The 9,862-nt window shown below is 35.3% G+C and overlaps 1 protein-coding gene across 1 annotated transcript in view; it reads right to left on the bottom strand.

Annotated features, from left to right (window-relative positions):
- Nucleotides 1-270: 270 nt before the first annotated feature.
- Nucleotides 271-9,862, bottom strand: part of LOC128868613 (nuclear pore membrane glycoprotein 210) — a 145,836-nt gene continuing 136,244 nt past the window's right edge. Inside the window, exons 24-25 of the mRNA XM_054110904.1 lie at nt 4,610-4,723; nt 271-3,165 (exon numbers count right to left, since the gene is read on the bottom strand). Coding sequence (XP_053966879.1) covers nt 3,050-3,165; nt 4,610-4,723 — 230 coding nt within the window. The 3' untranslated portion in view covers nt 271-3,049. The remainder of the gene's footprint in view (nt 3,166-4,609; nt 4,724-9,862) is intronic.

Here is a 9,862-nt window from a genome sequence, read left to right as displayed (position 1 = left end):
ACCTAATTCCGAGTACTTTGCGAAAACCTCTCACTGGCAGGTGTTTTAAAAATCAATATTTGAAGAAAAATATTAAAAAATTACAAATTAAGAAATTATTTATTGTACACCACTACTAGATATACCTGGGCCTCTGTCGCAATGAGAAGTACTTTTGATTAAATAAAAATCTTTCAAATCTAACCTAACCTACTTATTTTATTTTGTAAACCCCTATAAAGGCAACATAGCCTTACAAATTAAATGTATTTGTAGGAAAAAATCTTCAAATATCATACAAGTCATTAACAATTTGTTTTAATATATTTAATTGTATACAAATCACATTTAAATAAATTTCACAAATGTCTACTCCGATTTTTATGTAGTAACTCTATATTCAGGTCTTACATGTTCGGGCTTTTTATGCTCATCCTGATATTCATACACAAAATACTTACAAATATTTTATTTTAATTTGAAACTACATATCAACTTAATATTAATTTCTGCTTTCTTCAAGTCAAGGAAAATAAATGCTCATATCCCATTCTCTTTTTAAGATAATCAATTTTTTTTTTTTTTTTTTCTAAAAACTCGGCAGTGATACTTTCTTAGAAGTTCACATAAAGTAAGATTTTCCACAACTCATATTATTTTACTATGTGCACCTTGGTTCCGCACTGAAAAAATTATCAAACAAATAGTACAAAAAATTGTTGATATACAGTCCTGTGCAAAAAAAACCGGACAGCTAATTTACCCTATTTAAATTTCTATAGCTTGAGTATAAAGCTTCTTGGCGGTAAGTAGCTTTTTTTGTGTATAAATAGAACAGTTTTGAATTAATTTGTATCATAATTTAACCAATAAGTGAAATAGTTGATACGTGGCAAGTGTTAATATCAAAAATATGCCAAAATCGAAGCAAATGGGAGCTGTCGTTAAGGGCCAAATTATTGCCCTATCACAGCAAAAATTGTCCGTACGTCAAATTGCTGCTAAAGTAGGCTTCAGCAAATCATCTGTTGCCGATTTTTTAAAGAAATTTGCAGAAACGGCTTCAACGGAGCGAAAGAAAGGATCTGGACGACGAAAAAAGACGTCGCCTGCTGAAGGCCGGATGATTAAGCGGATGTGTATCCAGGACCGTTTCAAATCTTCGGCAGACATCAGGAAGGAGTTCTTGGATGCAACTGGCGTCGAATTGATAAATGCCGGTTTTGTAGGAAGACATCCCGCAAAAAAAACCGTTTTTGAACGAAAAAATGCGTCAAAAACGATACCGATGGGCCAAAACTCATGAAAACTGGACTGTCGAGCACTGGAAGAATGTGATTTTTTCGGATGAATCCAAGTTTAACCTCTTTGGATCGGATGGTATCCACCATGTGAGGCGCAGATCTGGCGAAAGATATAAAACTGGATGCATACTGCCTACTGTAAGACAGTCAGTTGGTAGAATGGTATGGGGCTGCTTCAGCTATGACGGAACGAAAGCACTGACTCTTATTGATGGTCGGGTGAACGGAGATGCTTACATTTCAATTTTAAATAGGCATTTAATACCTGTCATTGAGGAGCAGTATTCTCTAAGAACGGACGTTATATTTCAGAATGATTCTGCGCCATCGCCGATCACCTAATCTCACAAAGTAAGTTATGATTTTTGTTAAATCTCCCGAGTGTTTTGTTTAAATGTCGAATCAAAAAACCAATGATTTATTCCTTATTTGTTGCAGGTAAAAGAATTTATGGAAAAAAACGGAATTGTCCAATAGGAATGGCTGGGTAACAGTCCCGACCTAAACCCAATTGAGAACCTCTGGGCCATTGTAAAGAAGCAGGCAGCTGAAAAAAAGCCGAAGAACAAAACTGACCTGGATAACATTATAATGGACACTTGGCACAACGATATTTCGGAGGAATTGTTGCAAACCCTGGTTACATCAATGCCGAGACGTATTAAAGCGGTAATTAAGGCGAAAGGCGGTGCGACCAAGTATTAAAACTTCAAATTATAACATTTATAATGAAATAATTAATTTTGTTTTGAATTAATTAGATGTAAGATTATATAATAAGGATAAACTAATAATAAAACATTCGTTATTGACTATGCTAAAACAAATAAAGTATGAAAATATTAACAACACGTATGAAATTTATTAAATTTATTTCATACTTTTGTATTAAAAACACAATGGAATATAACCACATTCAAACATATTTGATAGTATCCATACTACTTCAAAAAATGGAGTTTTTTAGACTGTCCGGTTTTTTTTGCACAGGACTGTATAATATAAATATAGGTTTTTTTTAATATAATTGTGAGAAAAATAAACTAAAACTATTTTAATATATGTAATAAAAACTAAAAGAATTCCAATTCAAAATTAGATTAACAAAATGCTGCTACAGTTTCATTAATCCAAAGGCAGCACTGCAAAAAGTGATCGTAAATATGTTTCATTTATTTAATGCGTTGTTATTTCTTTCTTATACATATAAACGAATCAAAGAGAAACAAATATTGAACACAGTTACACATAAAAGAAAAAAAGTTAAATTAATTTTATATACAAAAAATTAAATTAATTTCTTGACTAAACATGAGTAGAAGCCAAGAGATGCAAAGGCTAATTCAATTTGTTTATACATTCATGTTTGTTGTTGTTGTAACAGCATAAAAATGTTCCAAGCATGTTTGGGAATAGCTGCTGAGCTAACAGTCTTTGGCCGGATAAAATTTCATACCGGTAATATAGAGCCCACTATCGTGGCAACTAATTAGTAGTTGCGCTTTGACCTCACTGCCGCAAAATACAATATTAACCGATTTTCTGCAAATTACGACATGAACTACTCGAACAAAGCAAATGTGAGCAAACAAATTGTGTTATTAAAAAATATAGGTATATGACCTGCAGCAAGTAATATGCCTAATGTTAAGTTAATGTCAGTCAAATAAGTTATAAAAATTTAAAAAAGAATTCTAAAGTAAAATTAAATGAAATGAATGCGCGACAACACTAAAAATATTTAAAATAAATTATATGCTAGTAGCCTATAAATAACGACGATTTACACGCTGCTGTGGTGACATCAATATCGAATCGCCATAAACTTGTGTATCAATTCCAGACGATAAAGTACTTGGACTAATGGGACTCTTGCGCTGACCTGCAATAAGAAGACAAAAGGAATGTAAAAAAGTAGAAATGTGTGAGTATGTGGGTGTGTTTATAAATAAAATACCTATGAAAATCAAAAAATAATAGGGCTATGAATAAGTTCGTGCGGTTTTTTTCGAAATTTGAAACTTTATTGACGTAAAATAGTTACAAATTTAATATTCAAAATATTGTCCATCGCTTACTACTACTTTTTCCCATCTTTCTGGCAATTCACGGATTCCCTTTGTGAAAAATTCGGTCGGTTTTGCCGCAATCCACGAATCGATCCATTTTTTGACTTCATCGTAATTACGGAAGTGCTGGTCAGCCAGGCCATGTTGCATCGATCGGAAGAGATAGTAATCGGATGGCGCAAGGTCTGGACTATACGGCGGGTGGGGTAGGACATCCCAATTGAGCGTTTCTAAGTATGTTTTGACCACTTGTGCAACATGTGGCCGAGCATTGTCATGTTGCAAAATAACTTTGTCGTGTCTATCGGCGTATTGCGGCCGTTTTTCTCGCAGTGCTCGGCTCAAACGCATCAATTGTCGTCGGTAGACATCCCCCGTAATCGTTTCATTCGGTTTCAGTAGCTCATAATACACAACACCCAGCTGGTCCCACCAGATACACAGCATAACCTTCAGGCCATGAATATTCTGCGCCGACGTCGATGTTGAAGCATGGCCAGGGTATCCATACGTTGCCCGACGTTTTGGATTGTCGTAATGGACCCACTTTTCATCGCCAGTCACAATTCGATGCAAAAAACCCTTTCTTTTGTGCCGTTGAAGCAGTTGTTCGCATGCCATAAAACGGCGTTCAACGTCTCTTGGCTTCAATTCATACGGCACCCAATGGCCTACCTTTCGGATCATTCCCATGGCTTTTAAACGTTTGGAAATGGTTGATTGATCAACTCCCAAAGTTTTTGCAACCTCTTCTTGCGTTTGAGCCGGATCTTGATCGAGCAATTCCTCCAATTCGGTATCCATGAACTTTGGCGGCGCACCCTCGCGTTCTTCGTCTTCCAAGCCAAAATCACCACTTTTAAAGCGTGCAAACCACTTCTGGCACGTTCGCTCAGATAGAGCATGCTCACCATAAACTTCCACCAAGATACGATGACTTTCGGCTGCTTTTTTCTTCATATTAAAATAATGAAGAAGAATTCCCCGCAAAAACACATTATTTGGCACGAAATTCGACATTTTCAAGTGTGGTAAAAATATTGTTGTTTACGCTTCAAATAAAAAACTTATACTGACGTTTGTGCCTTACGACAGTAGCTCTCCAATGAATGTTTGGAAATGTGGATCGATGGAATAATAATCAAGTTACGCCATCTGTTGTAAAACCGCACGAACTTATAAATAGACCTATTACAATAGTTTGTCCGCATTTTTATAAAACTTTAGTTGCTAAAAGTTTAAAATAGAAAAACTTACTGTAATAAGGTGACAGATTGGGATAGATTAGATTGCCTGGACTGCCTCCTTGTGATGTTGGTGTTGTCGGTGTGCTGGTGGTGCGCGACTTGTTTTTAATAGAAGTGGAGAAGACTGGAAAATAAGAGAGAAAATAATTGTTAGTAAAATTTAACTTTTTGTGTGTATCTGTCTTTAAGTAGAGGAATGGAACCAGCAGCGCTAACAGTACAATTTTTAATACATAAATAAATTAAGCTAATAAAAATATGGCAAATAACATATGTGGATAAGCATCGAAAAAATATCTGATTCTTCTTAAAAATTAAAAAAAGTTTACAAAAATCATATTTGTTCGGTATACTTCTGGTTTATTCGAAAGAGTAAACATTTCTCTTATTGGAACAAGATTTCATTCATGTAGCTGTCTCGGTAAAAGACCAAAATGAAGAAAAAAATATCTGGAGTTCGGAGTCGGCTTGAAGTTGTAGATCCCTCCATTTTGTGGAACAACTTCAGGACGCACACCACAAATAGGAGGAGGAGCACGGCCAAACACCCAAAAAGGGTGTACGCGCCAAATATATGTATATATATCTATATAAAATACTTAAGGCCGGCGGCCCAATTAGATGTCCTAAATTCAGTAGTTTTCGCGAAGCGTTGTAGGATGAGAAAAAAAAACAATTAGCCAAATGAAGTTTTGGGGATAGTTTAAGGGGGGATTCTACTGTAAAAATCAAATTTTCATGGATTTTGTTTTCATACTTGTATTAATTTAATTAGTAAAAAAAAGTTTAGGGTTACATAAACAAAGGTCTTGAGTGTACAAAAAAATTTTTTAAATTTATTTTCATTTCAAAATTGCAGCTGTACAGCCGCTCCCCCGAAACGCCTTTTGAAATCTGCCCACACTGTCGCGCATTTAAAAAAAATCTGAAATGAAAAAAACCAAATTTTTTTTATTATATATCATTATTTTTAGTTGTTAAGCCTATTACTTGCAAAAAAAAATTTTTTTGTAAAATTTTTGAAGTTTTTTAAAAAATCGACATTTTTTTGTTGTCATTTTGTTATTAAAAAAGGGGTTATAAATAATAAATTTTTTCCCACCATAGCTTTAAAAACTAGTAAATATTGTTAAAAATATACTATCAAAGTTTGAGCTTGATATGTTAATTTTTCACGGAGCTGTGATGTGGGCAATTTTGAAAACGTGGTTTCGAGAAAAACACGCTTAAACAATTTTTCATACTTACAGCATATGACCGTAAACCGCTCGAGCGCTCAGTTTATACCTGCTTTGCTAAAACTTTTATAACTTGAAAACTATTCAAGATTTCTTTTTAAGATTTTCATGGAACATTCTGGAGTTGTTTCTGAGTATGTTTCAACAAAAAGTAAAAAATCGATTTTTTTTAAGTTTTACAGTAGAGGCCCCCCTTAATATATATTTGAACTAAAAAAAAAATTTGTACAATCTCCAACAATATATTGTAAGCCGAGTTATCAATAGATTCCCAGAGCGCCTTGCCACTGAAGTATCCAACTTCTGTACAAGATACAACTTGCAATTTTCATCTGAAAACAAAAACAAAAAAGATTATTAATATTGATGTAATTATCTTCGATGTGAACTAAGAAAATTGGGAGAAACACGTAAAATTCGAATTTTTGGGGAAGGTATATTAGAAAAAAAAAGTGGTTTTTCAAGGAAAAAACAAAACTCTTCAACTGGGTAAAAAAGTCGCTTAAAAAAGTTTTTGGATGTTTTTTAGTTCACATAGAAGATAATTACATCAAAATTAATAATCTTTTTTTTTTTGTTTTCAGATGAAAATTGCAAGTTGTATCTTGTACAGAAGTTGGATACAGGCGCTCTGGGAATCTATTGATAACTCGGCTTACAATATATTGTTGGAGATTGTACACATTTTTTTTTTTAGTTCAAATATATATTAAACTATCCCCAAAACTTCATTTGGCTAATTGTTTTTTTTTCTCATCCTACAACGTTTCGCGAAAACTACTGAATTTAGGGCATCTAATTGGCCCGCCGGCCTTAAATTTGTTGAGATATTGACTCTCGCAAACTTAAATTTAATTTTGCTTTTTCATATGAACTTTTGAAAACTTTTCAATTTAAGACTGAACATCATCAAACGGCATGCCCATATCGGCAATTTAAACATTTTGGCGCTGCGAAGTTTCAGCTTCGGCGGTATTTTCTTTTATTGCCTTATTTATAGCATTTTTCAAGCTTTCAAGGGCTTGGAAGTGCCATAAAAAATAATCAGCATGTATATGTAAATTAATTTGCTGAAATGTTAGTAAATTAATCAGGAAACTTTTTTAACTTCTTTGCCCTAATGCCAACGACATGAGAGATGGTCACAGAAGCGTAGAAGTCAAATTCTGTTGAAGCGATTTTTCGACTGTCACACACACATACATACTATATATTATACCTACATATATTTACTTATATAATAAAAAATCGTGGAGAAGTAAAATGGAAAATGGAATGAAATAGAAAACAAGAAACTCATTTCCAAAATATGTTAAAGAGCAATTACGATCTTAATTGCAAAAAATGTGCGCCCATAAACTTTATAAAGTTTTTTATCAATAAAAAAAAAATTTAAATTAAATCAAAAATAAAGGGTACACAAAACGAGCAACAGCAAAGAACAAAGCATTATGATAAAAAAAGAATAAAAAAAAAAATATTTAAGTATGTAAAAATTTCTTTCACAACATAGCAACCAAATAAATACATGGTGAATGAGCCTATGAGTAGCAGTGCTACCCCCCCAGAGCAGAGGATAAACATGCCGCTGCTGCTGTTGCTGCTGCAGCTGCCGTTGCCACCATTGCCAATGTGTACAAGCGCCTGCAACGATTCGCCAAAAAGGGTTCAAGTAATTATGAAAACATTGCAAGCATTTTTGTTTTTGGCAGTTGGCAGAAGAGGAGAAAAAGAGCTCGAAAATACTTTCGAGATTCTTCTGCTACGCCAACGTCACTGCCACATCCTTGCTGCGAGCCAGGCGACAACGGATGCAACTCGTATCGTCGTTAGCATAGCTGTATCCGGCGTGAGGGTCAGGTCAACCTCTAGGCTTCACTACTTAGTGTAATGGTGTAAGCGCACACAATGAAAAACGCTTACGAGTGCGGGAATATCAAATAGAGAAGGTGTGCAGTTGCTGGGCGCATTAGTAGGCAAGCAGAAGTGTGTGTGTGTTTGCGTACGAATCTGTGACCCAGAAAATATGCAGGACAAACAAAAAATAATTAGGTTAATTTTTTTCCAATTGAGGCAATGAAAACATAACGCGAGTAAAAGTAGATTAAGTTATAGCAACAAGGCAGCAGCAGCAGCAACAGCAAAAGCAATAACAATATGAGAAAATACTGAAACAGATCCGAACATAAAAGTTAAACAGGGGCAGAACGGCGACATTTGACAGTCCAAAATCAGAGGTAAAAATTTTATTTAATTAAAACACACAACAGAAGGGTGCTATGGTTAAACATAAAGCAAACGCTATAAAATAATCAAAAGCAGATAGCAAACTCATTTACCTAAGAAATTATGTTGTGGTTTTACGCGGTTCTTTGCGGATGCACTAAACTGAATGCGAAAGAGCGAGTGATCCACTCCAAGTGGCAAGCAAAGTCAAGAAGCGCCAGTTGACTTAGCAGGCAGGCATTCAGCTAGGCCGCTAGTCGTGTGCTTGTTGTCATTTAGCTGTGGTAAACTTAAACACGCTCTAATACGCAACTAAAGAGTGATTTTTTAAGTTTTTCAAAAAAACACAAGCAAAATTCACAAAAATGCATGAAATGTTTATTAAAATCGATAGTACAGTTCATATATTTTACTGTTTTGAAGATTATTTCATGCAAATGTTGACCGCAACTGCGCTTCAAATGGTCCATCCGCTTAGTCCAATTTTGGCATACTCTTTCCAATGTTTTGGCCGGTATCTCACATATAAATGCTTTAATGCTGTCTTCCAATGCGTTAATTGAAGCAGGCTTGTCTGAATAGACATGAGCTTTAACATAGCCCCATAAAAGATAATCTAAAGGCGTTATATCGCACGATCTGGGTGGTCAATTGACAGGTCCCGAATGTGAAATAAAATGTTCACCGAACTCGCCTCTCAACAAGTCCATTGTTACGCGTGCTGTGTGGCATGTGGCACCGTCTTGCGGAAACCACATGTCATGCAAGCCAAGCTCTTGCATTTTGGGCAAAACAAAGTTGGATATCATTTCACGGTAGCGCTCACCATTCACAGTTACGTTACGATTCGCAGCGTCTTTGAAGAAGTACGGTCCAATGATATCTCCAGCCCATAAACCGCACCAAACTGTGACCTTTTCTGGATACATTGGTATCTCTTGCAATTCTTCTGGCTGATCTTCACTTCAAAATCGACAATTCTGCTTATTTACGTGCCCATTGATAGAAAAATGAGCTTCGTCGCTGAACACAATTTTTCGATAAAAAAGTGGATCTTCGGCCAACTTTCGAAGAGCCCATTCTCCAAAAATTCTGCATTGCGGCAGGTCGTTCGGCTTCTATTCTTGCACCAGCTGCATTTTGAAAGGCTTCACACTTAAATCCTTTCGCAAAATTTTGCACGTTGTTGAGTAACAGAGGCCCAATTGCTGCGAACGACGACTAATCGATAATTGATGGTCATCATTAATACTGGCCGATACAGCTGCGATATTTTCTTCAGTTCGTACGCTACGTAAGCGGGTTGGTGGTTTGATGTCCAATAATGTAAATTTGGTTCTAAATTTAGTCACAATAGCTCGAATAGCCGCTTCAGTGCGTCGATTAAACTGACCATAAAATGGAAGAAGCGCGCGATAAACTTTCTTAACAGAACACGGATTTTAATAATAAAATTCAATAATTTGCAAGCGTTGTTCGTTTGTAAGACGATTCATGGTTAAATTGTAGACCAAACTGAAGATGTTTGACAGTGAAACAAAACCCGAAACGTGCGTCAGCTGTTTAAACCAACTGTTTAAAAAGATAATAGCTAAAAAATCACCCGTTATGTGCGTTCTCAGCTGTTTTACTTAATATTAGTGACGTTTTGGTTTTTCTTTTTAAATACTCGAACTCATTCACTGCTAAAAAAAACAGAGCGCCTATACTTGCGAGAAGCACAAATTAACTTTATCAAACCGTCGAGTGCAAAAGTGCAGCCCCATGAAGTGGAATGTGACAGTAAAATTCCTATTTCA

This window comes from Anastrepha ludens, chromosome 6, assembly GCF_028408465.1.
Source record: "Anastrepha ludens isolate Willacy chromosome 6, idAnaLude1.1, whole genome shotgun sequence".
Lineage (NCBI taxonomy): Eukaryota > Metazoa > Arthropoda > Insecta > Diptera > Tephritidae > Anastrepha > Anastrepha ludens.
The sequence above is the reverse complement of the archived record's forward strand: the minus strand, read 5'-3'. Positions and strand labels throughout refer to the sequence as shown.